The sequence below is a fragment of the Xylaria bambusicola genome, assembly GCF_022495145.1.
Source record: "Xylaria bambusicola strain CBS 139988 unplaced genomic scaffold F5B22scaffold_101, whole genome shotgun sequence".
In the NCBI taxonomy this organism is placed as follows: domain Eukaryota; kingdom Fungi; phylum Ascomycota; class Sordariomycetes; order Xylariales; family Xylariaceae; genus Xylaria; species Xylaria bambusicola.
The window spans coordinates 1-17,931 of record NW_025953654.1 but is presented as its reverse complement, the minus strand read 5'-3'; the positions used below and the strand labels follow the sequence as shown (position 1 = coordinate 17,931).

General features: G+C 45.0%; 4 protein-coding genes across 4 annotated transcripts; 1 reads left to right on the top strand and 3 right to left on the bottom strand.

Moving 5' to 3' along the window:
• Positions 1-1,445: 1,445 nt before the first annotated feature.
• F5B22DRAFT_640560 (COX5B-domain-containing protein) lies at positions 1,446-2,381 on the bottom strand (the record flags this gene model as incomplete). The annotated part of the gene is made up of 5 exons (XM_047977866.1): positions 1,446-1,604; positions 1,714-1,814; positions 1,875-2,033; positions 2,123-2,182; positions 2,291-2,381. 5 exons carry the CDS (start codon positions 2,379-2,381, stop codon positions 1,446-1,448), a joined length of 570 nt encoding a protein of 189 aa, XP_047824771.1.
• Positions 2,382-2,534: 153 nt separating this feature from the next.
• Positions 2,535-4,213, bottom strand: F5B22DRAFT_42510 (NUDIX hydrolase domain-like protein). Its single transcript, XM_047971690.1, has 2 exons — positions 3,036-4,213; positions 2,535-2,549 (listed from the first exon to the last, which is right to left on the bottom strand). The coding sequence occupies exon 1, from the start codon at positions 3,894-3,896 to the stop codon at positions 3,252-3,254; it is 645 nt and encodes a 214-aa protein (XP_047824770.1). The 5' UTR covers positions 3,897-4,213; the 3' UTR covers positions 2,535-2,549; positions 3,036-3,251.
• Positions 4,214-5,484: 1,271 nt separating this feature from the next.
• On the top strand, positions 5,485-7,692 carry F5B22DRAFT_42528 (aspartic peptidase domain-containing protein). The gene is made up of 5 exons (XM_047971696.1): positions 5,485-5,938; positions 5,988-6,236; positions 6,301-6,586; positions 6,705-7,075; positions 7,149-7,692. The coding sequence occupies exons 1-5, from the start codon at positions 5,728-5,730 to the stop codon at positions 7,454-7,456; spliced, it is 1,425 nt and encodes a 474-aa protein (XP_047824769.1). The 5' UTR covers positions 5,485-5,727; the 3' UTR covers positions 7,457-7,692.
• Positions 7,693-8,310: 618 nt separating this feature from the next.
• F5B22DRAFT_42515 (cytochrome P450 monooxygenase-like protein) lies at positions 8,311-10,684 on the bottom strand. The gene is made up of 6 exons (XM_047971694.1): positions 10,155-10,684; positions 9,859-10,041; positions 9,408-9,751; positions 9,202-9,335; positions 8,852-9,135; positions 8,311-8,757 (listed from the first exon to the last, which is right to left on the bottom strand). The coding sequence occupies exons 1-6, from the start codon at positions 10,558-10,560 to the stop codon at positions 8,459-8,461; spliced, it is 1,650 nt and encodes a 549-aa protein (XP_047824768.1). The 5' UTR covers positions 10,561-10,684; the 3' UTR covers positions 8,311-8,458.
• Positions 10,685-17,931: the final 7,247 nt, after the last annotated feature.

The window sequence follows — 17,931 nt, the reverse complement described above, 5'->3', positions numbered from 1 at the left end:
CGCCCCTCGGCCGTCCTTTGCCGTCCGCCCCGTCGCTGGCGCCGGGCCCGCCCCCGCGCCCCCCCCCCCCCCCCCGCGCCGCCCCCCCCCCCCCCCCCCCCCCCCCCCCCCCGGGGGACAAGACATATTGTGCTGAGTACCTGGGATCCCTCAAAGTGGAATCATAGATGCTCGAATAGCTTACGAAATTGGTTGGTCTCATATAAGACGCTTTTAAGGATGAATATACTGGGTTCGTGGTATCGACGGAACCTTTCTGCACCAACGAGTGGTCACCCTAACCTTCAGCTCCTTGGAAGATGTAGATCTGCCACTCAATCCCAGTTTACATCGCCTGATGTGGCGTACGTATTTAATCAGGTAGTCTAAAAGCTCAGGGGGTGGATTAAAAAATAATAATAATAAAAGTGAGAACTATTCACTCCATATACCGAGGTTCGGACTCTCTAGCAAACATTAGATATAGAGGAGAGTAGTGGGCGCTGACAATCCTGTATAGGAATCGGGGGCTAAATAATCCACTGCTGACAGAATGACCCGAGTCGCTGCATCAGTAGGTGAGCTTGGTCTGTAGATCATAGGGGGTGTTGTATTGATATGCGCTGTGAGGCTCATGTTCGAGCGCTTCGATCCATCTAAGAAGCTGACCATTACATACATTCTCAGCGGCCGCGATTCTCGTTGCATTCCGATGCTTTCCTGGACCCCTTCGCATCCCACATCCCGACAGGTCGCGGTAAGATCCTCGCGGCTGGTCTTGATAACACTATGACAAGAATTGCATCAGCGTTCACCTGGAGGTTCTATTACCACAGTAGCTCCTTCCAGTTATGATCTAGACAATAGAATCCCAACGAGTCATACGAAAGAGTGCTCACCCGATAAATGGAATCAAATGGTCGAGATCTTTCACATGCAAGCAGCGCCCTCCATGACGTAAAGCATTCCTTCAGTGGACTGTCGTTCGCGCGAACCACCGCCTCGTCCAAGTCACCCAATTTAATGTGTGGCGCTCGGTTACAGTACTTATCAACCTAAATCTGTTGAAATGGATGGTCAAGGCATCCCATTTCCCATATTTTAGAGAATCTAATCGAAGCCTTTGGTGACCGTCCACCGGAAGTAAGCTTCTCCATTATAGGTCTATCAAGCGCTGCTACAGCGTAGAAACCAACAACTGCTTGATAGCGCACGATAATCCCTTGACTTGCGCACACATCACGTGAACTCAAACGAGACCATAGCAACATACAAACGTGCCTGGAAAGGTGTTAATGATGATGTCACATCAGAAAATATGCCATATCAATGTATTTCTATACAACCGCTCTTCGTTTGACAAATGTACAGGGCCCGTAGGCTATGGATCCCTCTGTTCGTCGCCTCACGCCTCAACATGTAGTGTGCCGTCCCAACGCTCTATGCCAGGTTTCGGAGTTTGCCTCTTAGTAGTATTGAGGCTTGACGTAGTCGGCAAAGGTCTTGGGCTCCTCGTAGCCGTGGTGGTCGTGGTGACCATGACCATCATCTTGAGGTCCAACGTATTCCATCTTGTAAACACTTCCACACTCGGGGCACCGCTCAATCGGTCGTTCACGGGTCATCTTGAGGTAAGGTAACACGTTAGCCAATCGCAAACGCAGTGAAGCATCCGGCAGTTAGAGATATCATGAAGCTTCTAGGCAAGTCAATATTGGGAGACATGGGACCTACACCGAGCCAAGTGACAATGTGAGAGTCAACGGGATAGCCAGTGCAACCGGCGAACTGCTCGTCACCAAAAGACTTAACCATGATGGGGTTGTCGAGGGTTCCTAGCCAACTTGTGAGTTCCAGTGCAACGATAGTAGCTTAAGTGGGAGGGTTAGCCGCACCTTTCCTCGAGGCGTCGAGGGGTCGCATGTCGAAGATGTCCACACCCTGCATCTTTCCTAGGAGTTCTAGACGCTCGAGACCGGTGGCCTGATCGAGATCGGTGGGGACGGTTCCAGGGGCGGCACCGGGACCAACAAGGTCCTCCTCGGTCTTGATCTCTGTTTAGAGTCACATAGCGTTAACAGAAGCAGCCCGATCTCAGAGCGCGTGTTAGGCCGAAAGCTCGAATCCTGTTGAGCGTGCGTACCATCAAAAGCCTTCACCTTTTGTGCGAGGTTCTGGGCAGGCTCGACATCCTTGACATTGCCTGTGTCAATGGGTAATCAGCGTCAGTTGATCCATTATTTTGGTTTCTGTTCTCCCGGCCAATGTCGGTTCGTCGGGTGTCAGGGAGTGGAGCGAGGCGGGCTCTTACGTCGGATGGCAGAGACGGCGAAGCTGCGGCGGAGGACGGGGCCGGCGGCAGCTCGACGAGCGACGGCAACGGCGGAGCGTTGGAGAAACATGGCGACGTCGAATGCGAATGGCGGCAATGCAAAGTCTGGAGGTTGCTGGGTGTTGTTGGTGCGGTAGGAGAGGTATATCGGAAGGTCGAATGAGCGAGGGATTTGCAGTGGTCTGATTTGACAATGCTGAGCTTCGGCCGGGTGGAGGAGGAGTCCAGAGGTCCTTTCCTAATCAAGGTTTTAGCCGACATTTTGACGGGTAGTGACATCCAACTCAATTGCTGGCTTAGGTAAGCTAAAGTATCTGGGCATCGAAATCACGTGATATATATATATATTGGTATCTGCTTCAGTCCCAATGCCTGGTCGGTTTGGGATAGCCTACGAAGTATGATTATTATTATTACTATGTATATGATCCGAGCTGGGCCACTCGGCGAGATGTAAGTAGGTGGCGTACATGTTGAAGGTCAGCGCAGCTTAACTCAATACTAGTACCAATGACCTAACGATACGGCCTGGGGGTGCTAAACCTTCTGGGGCAGTGACCCTGGAATAGGCCGCCGAGGTCTCTGGGGTTATTTCTCTTTTCTTGAAAAGTGAACATACAAATTGAAATGGAAGTGAGACTCTTTGAATTTGTTCTACTTGGATGATAACGCTAGAGAAGGACATTGCTTGAGTATATGATATGTAAAAGACCCCTGCACCTACCGACTGACGGGCTACTACTTGTAGCCTGTAGGTAGGTACCAGTCCAGTGTCTCTTCATTTATGCCGCAATCTGCGATGCGACGCCCTATGAACCAAGGCACACACACTTGATTGTTGGGCTGCGACGAGCTGCCGACTTAAACGAACAGTTCCGCTGTGGCGATGGCGAAAGTCATGTCCTTGGTGTCATATGAACGTAGATAACAAGGGGCAGTCTCACGCTTCGACCCCCTCCCTCTGTATCTTGAAGGCCTCTAGTATGATATCCCTCTGTTGTTTCGTCGTGTATGTGAGCTCTATATCGCCAATCTTCCCCGCCCTGGCTTGGTCCTCGGTAACCCAAACGAAATCCGCATGCTCCTCGGGATCAACTTTTACATCGTAGGCCTCGACGTCGACAACGAAAGAGTACTTACAGACGCACGCGGGGCGGCGGGTAAGAAAGGTGTAGCCCTCTCCAACCACCCCGCTTATGTAGCGCGCCCGTAGGCTTGTCTCCTCCCACAACTCACGCGCGACGGCTTCCAGGAGGGTCTCATCCTCGACGTCGGCGGCACCGCCTGGAACTTCCCAGCGCAGTGGATACGAGTCGTGGGGTGCACGTTGGACGAGGAGCAGTCTCCGCGCCTCGTCAAACACAAAGGCGCCGACGCAGACGCCCTGTAGCTTGATGCCGTGGGGCCTCGGAGAGGTCGCTAGGTATGCACTCAGCGAGACATTGAAATCAGCGAGTGATTGGGCAAAGTCAAAGGGAGGAGGAGGAAGAGGTATCTTCTCTGTTGATGAGACAGTGGTATCTGCTATTGCCGTTGTTGAAACTGGTGGTGATGTTATCGGTGTTTCCGGCAGTGTGGATGCCATTATTGATTGCCCGCCGGTGCGCTTCACGTCTTGAGAGGTTGAGGGAGTGAACTCTCTTCACTTCAGTTGCGTGTGTTATTATAACTTGGAAATATCCTGGCTATGTAGTTTGCAGGTGGTGTTTGGCACTTGAGCAAGCCGATCTTCATGTCTGCATATCGACGTGAGAATGACTCAACCAACTTACCCTGCCACTTAAACTGGATCCTCAGGTAGTTTCAGGCGCGCCTATTCTGACCACCGGCATGCGGTGGCTGCCTTACAATTAGACGCGAACCGCCGCCTCGAGATCGCCGGTTAGCGAAGTACAACCGACCGAGTTGGTGGTTAAGGATAATCGTCTAGCACACGAGAGTCACATGTACAATGTTGCCCAAGCACTCTCTTACTCCCTTTATATAGTACTAATGAATACTATATAATATATCTACTGCTGGGTAGCAACCTACCACAGCTGTGCGAGGTCCTGTATCTGGGTGCGGTATTCATCTAGGTTTTCTTCTAGGTATTCATCTGTCTTACCTACCTGTCAGCTGAAGCGATAGGCTAGGAAGGTAGGTAGTAAATGCCTAGGTACCCACCAAGCCAAGTAAAGAATGAAAGCCAGTAATATCAATATCCAACGAGATCATTGGGTAGGTAGGGAAATATCTAGGGAATATAATTCCCTAGAGAATATGCGTTTTCACGATCTATAAATTATAAAATATGCAGTGAGTCAGTAGGTAGTATGTGCATGCAATCTTGAGACGGCTGAAAACCCGCCCCTTGTACGTAGTGAGACAAGCGAGGGCTGATCCGAGCTTGATGAAACAGATGCCTCACATTTGACATACGACATGTACAGCTTAATAGGGCCATCTTTGCACCTGTGAATATGCCAGTCCATAAGATTATTAAACCCGTATGACCTCTGCACTAGTTGCCAACATCTGCCCCGTCATGTACCCCAATTGGCCAGAGCGAAGGCGCAGAATGAGTAGTCCAAGACTACCGTTGTCTGTCCAAGAACTTGGCATTCTATCTAGCTGTCTAGGCAGCTGATTCTGAACGCAGTCGAAATGCGCCGCGCAGGCTTGTGCCAAGAGCCACACGACTGTGTTCGTCCAGTTCCTGTGTCTGTGATGGTACAACGACCGTGACAGGGGTTGCGGTGAGCTGTGTTTCGAGGGGGTCCCCAACGGCAACGGCAACTCGCACGAGCAGACCTACCACTACTGTTTGATCTTCTGTATCCAACTATCTCTACTCGCGCCATTCGTTGTACGTTGTAATATCGTAAATTCTCGCTGTTCGCGATTCCTCATTCTCTCGCTGTCGTCCTTATTTCTTGTCTAATGGCCTTGCAGTGCTTGCCAACCCTCGTCTCTCCCCATCTAGTATAGACCTACCTGGACCAAACTAACTTCGTCGCCTTCGAGTCTTGGTATTTCTTGGAGAGTCCAAGCTGGATAGTTGGCGCCCTCGACCGCCTTCTCGTCGCTCTCGCATCGTTCGTCGCTTCATGCCGCACTATAACCTAGCAAGCCATATGTAGTGCCACTGTCTACTTGATTCTTCGATATCTACTCCGGTTCTCCTCCACCGCTTCCATTACGCCGGCTTCTATTTTACCATACTTCCCCTCTCCTCTTTCTATCCTTCTATTCTCATATTGTTGTATTATCACGCCTTCTTTTGTCGCTGTGTACACCCTAGCAATACCATCAGAGGAAGCTCATCCTATATTCATGTGTTCCACACGTCCCATCCTTCGCATGTGCTAGCCCGTTGGACCCGTGGACGGTCTCATATACATGAATAGTCAATTTCGGCCAACATCGTTTAAGGAATGTCATTTCGGCTACTCTCTTTCCTCTGCCTTGTCATAGCAGCTCCGTATGGCGACGCCTTGTCTCTTGAGCCCCGTAGCAATAACTACGTCAAGCTCCCCGTTGTTCATTCAACCAACAGACGAGTTTTTGCCAAAGTCTATGAGAATAAGCGAGATGTTGCCACTGTTCCCTTGGCAAAAAGGGCCGATGTAGCTTATTATGCCAAATGTGGGTGAGCCAACCTTCGATTGTTAAGTCATTGCTAACTCCTGGAAAGTAAACATTGGTACACCACCCCAAAGTGTATATGTTCAGTTAGACACAGGCTCCTTTGAGCTCTGGGTGAACCCGAACTGTACAAGTCTGCAAGGAACAACAGACGTGAGGTTTTGCAGAGCGATTGGTCATTACGAACCGTCCTCATCGTCGAGCGCTGTCGAGTTGACAACTACGAAGACACTGAGATACGGGATAGGGCAGGCTGCCATTCAGTATGTGATAGATAACGTTGGTCTTGCAGGCACAGGTACGAATCTAGCACTAAAATCTACGTGAAAGATCGCCCTGCTAACCATCATCATCATTATTAGATGCCCTCTTAGAAAACATCCAGTTTGGTGTTGCCCTCGACACTGTGGACGAGTTTTCTGGCATTCTGGGTATCGGTCATGGTATAAATGTGACTATACCATATAAAAACTTGATCGATCAGTTGGCAGACCAAGGGGTGACAGATACGAAAGCCTTTAGTCTCGCCTTAGGAAGTAAGAGCGAACAGGAAGGCGTGATTATATTTGGCGGCTTAGACACATCAAAGTTCACGGGGACCCTCCAGACACAACCCATAATTGAGGGCCCCGATGGCGTTCCGCGATAGTAAGTGGTACAATTGAATTATGCCCCATAATGAGTTACGATTTGAGCACTATGAAAACCGTCATGAATTTCATCACCCCTTCAACCAATATTTTCCCTAACCATCATACGCCTATAGTTGGATCCAGATGCAGTCATTGAGTATCACGCCACCGGGTAGCCAAACAAAACAGTATTCTAATACTTCCATGGCCGTCTTTCTTGACAGCGGGGCTACATTAACTCTTCTTCCCACAAGATTAGCCAACGAAATTGCTGCCGATTTTGGTGCCGAGGCGACGAATGCGAACGGATTCTACCTCGTTGACTGCAAGTTCAATAACCAGTCTGGGACGCTTAGTTTTGCCTTCGATGGCGTTACTATTCGTGTGCCGTATCGGGAGATAGTCCGAGAGATTCGGACTGCGTTTGGTACGCAGTGTTACCTGGGCATAAGTCCTAGCGAGGATTTTGCACTCCTAGGCGACACAATGCTGCGATCTGCTTATGGTCAGTTCACTCTGCTCTTCTCATCATGCCCCTCCCACATCGTGTTCTGGCGGAAGTCTCATTCTTTCCACAGCTGTCTTCGACCAGACCAATAATGCTATTCATCTGGCCCAGTATTCAAATTGCGGATCGAATGAGAGGGAGATCACGGCTCAAATGAGTTTGGGTAAGATTACTGGTGATTGCCAAGCGCCTGATCTCGAGGCTGCTGACGCGAGCTCGAACCCGGTGTCCTCGGGGGGAGGTTCAGGGACTGGGTCAAGTGATTCTGGAGATGCAGAGTCCCGCGCATCAATGTGGGAAACCTCGGGTCTCCAAAAGTGGTTCACAGTATGGGTAATGATTTATGCTATAGATTTTATGGTTGGCTTGGTTATATAGAGTTGAGTACTGTTCGATGGCAGTTCGCATACTCATGGAAGGCGGTGTTCCGGGACACAGAAGTTAGATCCCATTATCGAACCCGGGATTTTCGAATTCTGAATCTAATATGGATTCTCGTTCACAGCCCATCCTGTCCAGTGTGCTGTTCGATACAGGTGTCTATATGAAATTCCCCAAGGGAGTGAAATGTTGTAAGTGTTGTGCTACCTACCCTGCTATGTTCTGAATTCTCTTAAAGGTACAGGTTGGATACCCTTCCTGCCAATGCTCACCACAGTCTAAACATCCTCTCTAAGATCATTCCGTTACATCTTCGGTGTGCTGGTGATCGAATGCTGCTAGGATTTCATTATCGTGTACCTCAAATCTTAGACACGACTGCACATGCCCTAGGTTCTAGTCCTAGGGGTTTTCCTGCTGCAATTGAATCTACACGCCAACCTGATACTGGCCCCATTCAATTTATTCATCAGGTTGGCGTCGACTTGACACGTGAATGACCAAGTTGGGACCCGACCCCAATCTCCAAACCCAGCGTTTCATCAACCCTCTTGGGGATACTCTTTCCAAGGTTGAATTGAACAGTCCTTGCATACACGCAGGTGTCACGGGAGTTGCGACATGATATCCCTGTGCTGATAATGTCAACACCTACAAGTACGCTGTCATAACTGAACAACGTGGTATCCAATGGGCTACAATGCCGCATTGTGTCTCACATGTTTGATATTGAGCCTTCTGTCCTGGCGCATTTAACAGCACCTACTGATGAAGATGAAACATTGAAAAGATGTGAATTGCCAGGCGAGACGCGAGTAGAGGGCTTAAACTGACTGAGTGTTAATTTGGTATCAAGAAATCCCCTACAATTCTCTCAATTAAGCATGCTGCGCCTTACAATCCCAACTCCAACCACTCCCCATTGCGGTTCCCATGCCGCAACCAGAAAACAACCGTAAGCGCTCCCTCCATGCCTTGCCTGTTTCAGATAAGGATAGCTCATTTTATCGACTTCCGCGGCCGGAACACGCAATGGACCGCTCCCGGTTGACAGGTGACCTGGTCTCTCATATCGCGCCATATGGTTTCCTCGTCGTAGCCAGGAGCAAAACCGACATCGTAGTCCTGGAGTATGATCGTCACAACGAGGCGTAGCCCATTCATGGCCATATTCTTGCCTAGACAGTACCGGGCGCCAGTAGAGAATGGCGCAAATGCTCGCTTGTCGACGATGAGTTCTGGACGTGAGTACCACCGTTCGGGAATGAAGTCATTCGGCTGCACCCACATGGATTCCACTGCAACTGTGTCAGAGAAATGCGCACGCAAACAATTGCAAGTAACAATTCAGGGCGATGCTGTCGAACTGAACCATACACGGCGCACACTTACTTCTGTGGAGAACGTATTTCGGGCATGTTACTTTTACCCCTGGGGGGATCAGCACATCATCGATCAACATTCCGTTCGGACCTGTGATTCTGTTGCCTCCCGTCATGACTGGCGGGACAAGCCGGAGGGCTTCGTTCACTACGCCGTTAAGATGAGGGAGCGCGGCAAGGGCATTCGCGTCGTTTGGATCGATACTATCCACCTCGGCTTGGACCTTTTTGGCGTGTTCTGGGTACTTTGATAGGAACCACCAGACACCGATGAGAACAGCACGCGTAGTATCACTGACGAGTAGTTAGAACCCCTGGAATAATACTTCCATGGCCCGCGTAGTGAGAGCATCAACGAACCTTCCTGCGACAACGGCTGTCACCGCTGTGCCGGCGAGATGGAGATCCCTAGTCTTTTTAGTTTTGGTTGCTGCTGTATTTTGGTATTCTTCGATGAAGTATTGGGCCATGTCTGTCTTGCCATTGCCACCACGCTAGACCAGATAGTTGGTCAGATACTGCGGCTCCATCCATTGTTCAGTAGCAATGCATGAGAATTAACATACTTCAAGACGCAATTTCATGTGATCTTCGCAGAACTGTATCATGCGGCGCCAGTCATTGACTCTTCCAACGGGCGGGAGAAGCTGGAATCCGAGGAGGGCGATCCATATAGCATCACCGAGAGGTCCCGCCAAAGCCAAAGCACGATCCCGGTGTTTGATACCGGGGTGTGTCACTCGCGATTTAGTTAGGTTAAAGTCCTCGCCGAAGAGCACCTCTCCCATGACATCCCATGAATACCACGACATGACCTGGTCGATGTCTACGGGCCTGTCACCAAACGAGCCGATGCAACGCGAGAGCTCCCGGACAAGACTGGCAATGCGAGGGTAATAATCGTTCATCGCTGTTGGCCAAACCTTGTTAGTTACGAATGGACTCGAGCTTTCCATGACCAAGCTACTCGAGATATGCCGATACGAAATAGCTGACGGAAGCATTGAACTCACTCACCTTGGCTCGACAAACCTTGCGCCCAGAATTTACGACCTACCTTATGCTCCATCTTGTCGCGAGTGAAGATGGCAGAAGTTCTTGGCCGAACGATGTCATACCAGACGTCTCTTGTCGTCTCGTTCTTGAAACCATCGAGTAGGTCGAAGGCAGCAGGGTGGAAAAGCGTGATCTCATTTGGTCCTTGAATGTGTAAAAGCTTAGCCTGGCAATTCTCATGACGGGCATGGGTTCTTTAATTCAAATTCCATATCTTCTGTCTCGGAACATACCGGTGGGAAGGCAAGACTACTCACCTGTTCTCACGATTGTGCCGTATTTCTCATATATTTTCTGTTGGAATAAATAATTCGTCGAGTCCTTCACCTGCCAGACATGCCACAGCTTGGTGATGGCAGCAAGCCTGGGACCGCGGAAGCGAGAAAGGCGATGAAAGTAGAGACGGTATATGGTCATGCTAGAGAATAGACCACCCAGGTATGCCGTAGCCAGAACGGCGAGGCGGCCGAGGACAGCAGTGAGAGCATCGTCAAAGTAGCTGAGGTAATACGCAGTGGCGGCGCCGAGGACGAGATGAGCAGCAATGATGTGCGGGCCGTGCAAATGCCACTCGCCATTTCTAAAGACGCCGTGGTGTGCGGCGACACCGGCCGCGATGGCGAGGATGGGTAGATGCTGTTGCTGGCCTTGACCCACGGCCATAATGTTCCCAATTCCGCTGGTTGTGTCGTTTGCCAACTCTCGGAAAATTCAGCGCTTGGGGGCAAACAACAGAAAAGAAGGTCGTCACGGATAGAGAATAGCGAGATGGCGAGGCGAAACAATGGGTATTGTACTACTAGGTATTCCTTTTCGCGTGCCACCTACTCGCCTACTCAAGCTATCTGTACTCGCCCCTTCATGCGGCGCACCCATACTACTACCCTAATTACCTACTTGCAGGATAGCGGATGCATGATGCAGGGGTCTGGGGTCCCTTTTTGGCGGTTGGGGGTCCCGGACACCCCTGGTTTTGTGGTGTCATGTCTCCGAAACGAGATGCCAAACCCCCTCTTTCTCGAGTTGCAGATAAGAAGACAATTCCCGCGATGAACGTGGGCTGTCTGTCCGTCCACTACCGGCCGGGGCCACGGGCACGTACAGACTTCCTTACTGAGTAAGTAAGCAGAGTAGGCAAGCGAGCAGCGATCGCCGGGGTGGGTGTGGCCCGCTTGACTAAGACGGATTGTGTAGATTGACCGGACCTACTACATTCCTAGCGAGGGAACGTACATGTACTACTGCTGTAGGTCATCTTGGCTTTCTCTCTGGTCCGCTGCCTCGGGACCGCACCAAGTTCGGCCCGCTGTGGTGTGGCATGTGTGATGTTTGTTCGCGTCGACATTTGGGGAGTTTGAAGTCGAGAGACACACCTCACTGCATGGCAGTGAAATCTGTCGTGCTGCGTATGCACTATCGCCCTTTTTTTGCATGGGGCTTGTGGCATCTCCTTCAAGAGGTTAGGCGCCGGTATCATAGTCCAACTCGCGCATCAAACTAGTATACTAGGAGGGTACTAGTAAGGACATACTATTTACACATGGAAGAGCTTCGGATTAGCTTGACTATCCCAGACTTGTGCTGCGCTATGCCATATCTGCTTGCACTTACCGACATGCTGCTCTTGAAGACTTGCCGTTCCGATTTTCTCTCGCGGGGGAACTACTTAGACAGGAAAAAACATGTGAGCATATTCGTCAGCCCGTCTCAGCTGATCACCGAAATTCTGTATCCTACCGGCTTATAACAGATGTAGCAGTGTGGCATGCGTCAAGCAGGCCCGCTTTGGATACCCAAGCGGATGGATTTGAGGCAGTTATTCACCAACAATGACGTCTAATCGATATTATCACTCGATCCTCCAATCAGACAGCTTGCGTATCAAATGGGAAGAGGAGCTGTTATGGACCAATTGCCTCCACCTACATCTCGACGTCCATCGGTACGTTATATGTACGCAGGGTAATATATACTCCAACAGTGCTTCAAGCAGAGCCCCAACGTGGTTGTCTGTGTTATCGAAACGATAAGAGGGACCGATCCACGCTCTTCCTTGTGAACAGAAATACTTCAGAGATTAGTCCAGACGCCACACCAACAAACCCGGGGACGTTGACTATCCAAATATGGTATGTGCCTTTCATCAGCGTAGGGTCTCGGCCCAACCCAATTTCGTCTGGAAATAGTCATGTGATGCATATGCATGCATGAGGAAGATTGAGACTCTTGACAAAGTGTATATAATCCTGGGTAGAATGCTCCTTGGCCTTACTGACAGAGAAGCTTCAAGTGTGACATACTATCAATAGCACTGCTTTGCATCTCCTACCTCAAAGTTTAAATTTCAATGTCGAGGAAGCCAATGTCCACCGGTACTCTAGAAATGCAACTTTGAGGCACAGCTCAATGTGTTGTCATTATAGTTGCTTCGGAGTCCAGCGTTCGTGTGTCCTGGTGACAAATATTACATACTTACATAGATTTCGAACTATCCATACATTGTGTGCCGGGGATACAACCAAGCACATCTTCAATTTCTAGTTATCGCGAACTCTTCGCAGATAGCTTTGTTTATTATACGAGTCGTTAATGTTTCTTGAAATCAATCATCGAAGACTACCTACCCATGCTCTCGGAGGTTTCAGCTGTCCCCTACTAATAGGGTTGCGGGGAAATGAGGAGATAGCAAGAAACAATGTGGGCGTCAGACCAGTGCACCATATCTGAGCATTATTGCCTTAAACTATAAAGCTTGTATGTCGGTCGCCGGGAGTGTTGAATTCACACAAAACCAGCCTGTCGGTAAGTGGCCCGCAACTACACCGTGGGGGAAATAATATACCTTACGTGTAGAAGCAGTCAGAGAGTATAATGCCATTAATTTAAAGGCTAAGCATTACTCATCCTTCTTCGATATCTTTTCCAGTAAGTTAGATATTTGTAGGGTGCATCTTTGCACCGTCCCTCTCAACTTTTATGTAGTGAGCGCGAACACACTAGACTAGGTTGGTGTCAAATAGTGTCTATGCTTTGGTTTGTATGTTTCACTCACGAAACGCTGCCAAGCCTCTTCATGATACAGCTTGGCTTCGGAGAATGCCTGCCCAATAAGTTCCTGGCCATGGTATGGTTCCCCTCAGGCATGCATCGCCGTGTCAACTCTGGTACTTGACAAGCCAAGCTGTCTCAATATGTCTTTCACTATTTATATTTAGAATTAGAACTAGACTGCCTTGGCAGTCATTGGTCGTTTTGCTATTATAGGGCTAAGATGGACCTAGCAGCCTCTTGAGCAATTGATTAGGTATCGAATGGATCGCAGCTCTGCCCATTCTACAAAATTTTCACCAGGTTCTCGACAGTAGAAGTGGGATGGGCGTCTTTTTCTCCCTCCTGTGATCTTTTGAGTAGATTGCGCTCACGTAGTCACTGTTCAAGTGATATAGCCCGATGGCCAAGCGAGAACCCTGCCAGGGACAGCTACCCACGGGACTTCGTCATCAACTTATAAAGCGAGGTATATACGCGCACTGGAGGTTTTAATGGCATAGCTGACGACAGTCGTTGCAGATCACAGCACCCTAGTTGATCCAAACCCCCTGTAGCATTCGGCGACTTGCCAATCACACATCTGAGGGTCCCTCCGTAACGGCTCGGCGGTTCTGTGACACGTTTCGACAGTCTACCGGCGGGATGGTCATCCCGGGACGAGCGAGATGCCGCGTTTAAGCTTTCGAGTCCTGGCATAGGTGCGCTCAATATAGGTCTTAATCCTGCACTTTGCCATGGCTAGTTGATGGGTATATAATAGGTTCCATTTGCCTTGCCTTCACACAGGTTGCGCTCCTTGTTACTATTCTCATTCTTTCATTGTTGTGCACTGGTGCACTATTCATTACATCCTGTTGCTCTTGACTATACCTGACCACCGTCACCACACCCTTAAACAAGCACTATTGAAATATTACAAGCACCTCAGCTAATCAACAATTACCCATCCAATCCACCAGAAGAAGAAACATAAGAGCACAATGAAGCCAACCGCCGCAGTCATCTTAAGCATTTTTGCCACCTTCGCAGCCACTCTCCCGCTAAACATCAATCTCGGCGCGTATTCCCCTGCGTTAGTGGTCGGTGATGGAGCTATAGGATTTAACGGTGGGGAAGAAGAGGCGGGAACAGCCCCAGCAGCAAGAGGCATAATATCCGAGTAGATGTTTCCAGCACTGAAGAGTAAGTACATATATGATGGATATGAAAAGGCTTCTTGACTAAGTCACGTATTATAGAATCCTGATGTGAGATGAGCATTGACATACTGGAGAAAAGCGAGGCCATATTCAGAGCACACAGGCATATGAATCACGCAGTTAATCCCACCAGGCTTGCAAATTACTCGTAGAGGTATCGAATGAGCAAGAAGACTACGTTGGTGTGGCCGCGGCTATTGTGTCAATGGCAGGAGGAAACCACACGTTAACCTCGGAAACTAATGAAGGGCTGAGCTCGTATAGCGACTGGTCAGGAATCGCGCAACAGGATAGGTCCCGTGGCATAGGCATATTCTACTTCAGTATCGTACTACAAGGGGGGGGGGGGTCAGTAAATTCAGTGTTTTAATAGACAGAATGAAGTGGCGCATAGGTATGAACATGAAACAATACAGTTGAAAGTGATAGCATAGCAAGATACAATAAGCCGATGTCGCCCACGCCAGTAATCGTACAATACGGAATTCCATCATTGTGGACCTTATTAATTTAACTATAAATATAGACGTGTTTTTAAAACGAAGAATAATAAATATAGGTTATATATAATTTAGATAGCCGATGACTCACCGAGTGCCTTGATCCATGACGAGAGCTGGTGTTGAGACTCGCCAGCATAATCAACCATGAAATTCGATGAGGACTAGAGGAATAGTGTTCGGCACCCCAGTGACAGTAACATTAGAGTGTCACCTCACATCATGCCAACATCACAGTGTCTTACCCTAAGACCTCCAGGCTTGGACACAAAGCACAAACAGACCACAGTAACAGAGATTATTATAAGTCTTACATTATACAAATATAGCCACTTTATTCTGCTATCTTGCCGCCATTTTGATACCTAGTTTGTTTTCATGAGACATTGTAAGACTGAGCGGGTACCTGATCTGTTCTTGTCAATACCAACTGGACTCAGGGGGAATGGCAATGATATGGGACCCCAGGAAAACACCAGTTAATGGAAGATAAGACTTAATGCGGGTTTCATTCAGATTAAATTGTACGCCCGGAAATCCTCCCCATTGATGTCAGCAACGACCTCACCATCCACAATTCTATGTAGAATCTAGATAGACATCCCCGATTGGGTAATAAGCACTCACGATGCCTGAGCTCTTACCTGTTCGCTTAGATGTTGTGCTGGCGTCTCTTAGGATGAGTGGTAAGTGCCCGCCAGAAAGAACAAAAATCATGTCTGTCACCCTCATTGGCGTTATCGGGAGCGAGAGCAAAAGAGCCCTTCTTTGAGAGGAAAGATCGTCTGTCTAAGATAGACAGGGAGACTGGTTGGCCAAACATATTGCCCCTTACGTTGTCTTGGAATTTCACCACAAAGCTGGTCGTGCTTTGGCCCCCAATACAAAAAAAGTTGGTGCGTTAACCACTTGATAATTTAATAACTTGACCAGCAGGGTTAGTAATTAGTTAGACTAAAGTGACTAAATGAGTGATTAAGACTAATTTAATTATAACTAAGACTAAATTAATCTTTAATTAAATTAAGGATTAAAGATTAACGCATCTCCCACTTAACCTGGCCACCCTCTTAACCTATATAAAAAACGTTGATACATTAATTATATAATAATTTAATAACTTTATAAATATTAATTATATAAAATAATAAAATATATTATTAGATTTATAATAGGAAGAGCTATTTAATAATATTCTTTATTAATATTTATAATTATTATATTATAATATCTTAAAGCCCTTAGAATATATATACTTTATATATATTATATACCCTTTTTATATATGTTTTAAAGGAAATTCTTCCCTTTTTTAAGCTTTAATCTTATTAAATACCTATTATAAGATTAAAAAAATTTATAATATTATATTTAACCTTTAAGATTTAACCTACTTATAATAATTTAAAAGCTTCCCTTTAAGGTTATTTATAATATTATTAATTATAATATATTTATATATAAATAAATAATTAAAGCTAACGCTTTTTTAGGAAATTTAAATTAAAGAAAGTTTTTAATAATAGTTTAAGGATAAAGTTAATATAATTTATTTCCAAAAGAATAATAAACTTAAAATTAACTATTAAAATTTTTTAATAACCTTAATTTAATAAACGAAGTTAACGTTTAATTATTATAATCAGGGTTGGTAATTTAATCACTTAGTCTTAATCTTAGTCATGAGTGACTAAATTAGTCTTAGTCAAGGCTGTGAGTGACTAATTTAGTCACGTTGTATGTGACTAAAGTGAGTGACTAATTTAGTCACGTTGTATGTGACTAAAGTGAGTGACTAAATTAGTCATTTAGTCAGACTAAAACTTTAGTCAAGGCTATTAAAAATCCAATTTGAGTCCGTTTAAAAAGGTTAATACACGATAATAACCGCCTTTTAAAGTAGTATTTTAATCATTAAACAGATTAAAAAAAGGTTGAAAATTCGATTTTATATTAATTATTTAAGGTGATTTTTCATGAGTGACTAAATTAGTCTTAGTCACGGCTGTGAGTGACTAATTTAGTCTTAGTCAAGGCTGTGAGTGATTAAAGACTAATTTAGTTACTCATTTAATCACTTTAGTTAAACTAATTATTAACCCTGATTATAATAAATAAATACTTAACTTTTAATTAAAATTATAAAGCTAAAGAAATAACTTTTTAAAGGAAAAAAGGTTATTTAAAGTTTAAAAGTAACCTATATCCCTTTTAAATTATATTTAAATAAAAAAAAAGAAAATTTAAAAATATTAAGTTTAAATAAATTAAGGTATTGCTTTAACTTTAATAATTTATAAACCTTTAATAATTAATAATATTATTAAAATTAAAAAAAGAGTAATCCTAATAATATTAACCTTTTATTATTTAACTTTAATATAAAATATAATTAAAATAATTATATATATTAATTATATTTAAATTATATATATTATTATAAATATTATTCCTTTAAAAAAGTTAATTTAAGCTAGCTTTTTAAATTTAATTATAACCCTTTTAATATAAAGTTTACCTATTTAAAATAGTTAAAATAAATAAAAGAATTAAAAACTATATTTTATAGGGTGAATTATAAATTTAAAATTAATACCTTTAAAATTTTTTATATATATAATAAAATAGATAAGGATTATAAAAATATATATTAAATTATAAAAAGAAGGTTTAAATATATAAAAAGGAAATAAATAAAGTTTAATTAAAAAATATTTTTAAATTAAATTAAAACCTTATTATATTAATTATTTTTCCTATAGGTTAATATTAATATATAATTTAAAAGGGCTATAATATATCTCCTACTTAACCTGGCTACCCAATTAACCTACCTACATTTTTAACCTTTATATATATATTTAAAAATATTTTAATAATTATTTATATAATTAATTTAAACTAATTTAAATTTAAATCGTTAAATGTTTTTATAACATTTTTATAAGTTTATGTATTATAGCTAGGTTTGTTATAAGCTCTATAATGCTAAACATAAGTTTCCTTCCTCCTTATATAATAACTACCTTAACGTATAATATAATTTTTTACTTTAAAAATACCCTATACTTCTATTTAATCCCTAATATCTTTAATAGTAAAAGATCCTTTACTTTATAATCTAATTCTTTTCGTACAATAATATTTATTAAATTTATAATTTATTTCGTAAAAGCTTTTAACCTTTCCTTTTAATAATATAAAATAATATATAATATTAATTATATTATATATAATTTAGCTTAACCTTTTAATAATAAATATAAAAAAGCTATTTTAATATT

Excerpts from the sequence above, each read along its gene's own strand:
- F5B22DRAFT_42510 (XM_047971690.1), bottom strand. The coding sequence starts at position 3,896 with ATGGCATCCACACTGCCGGAAACACCGATAACATCACCACCAGTTTCA.
- F5B22DRAFT_42528 (XM_047971696.1), top strand. The coding sequence starts at position 5,728 with ATGTCATTTCGGCTACTCTCTTTCCTCTGCCTTGTCATAGCAGCTCCG. Across the intron at positions 6,237-6,300 it reads CGTTGGTCTTGCAGGCACAG|ATGCCCTCTTAGAAAACATC; the intron begins GTACGAATCTAG and ends CATCATTATTAG. Across the intron at positions 7,076-7,148 it reads AATGCTGCGATCTGCTTATG|CTGTCTTCGACCAGACCAAT; the intron begins GTCAGTTCACTC and ends TTCTTTCCACAG.
- F5B22DRAFT_42515 (XM_047971694.1), bottom strand. The coding sequence starts at position 10,560 with ATGGCCGTGGGTCAAGGCCAGCAACAGCATCTACCCATCCTCGCCATC. Across the intron at positions 10,042-10,154 it reads CGGCACAATCGTGAGAACAG|GACCAAATGAGATCACGCTT; the intron begins GTGAGTAGTCTT and ends TACACATTCAAG. Across the intron at positions 9,752-9,858 it reads GCAAGGTTTGTCGAGCCAAG|CGATGAACGATTATTACCCT; the intron begins GTGAGTGAGTTC and ends TTTGGCCAACAG.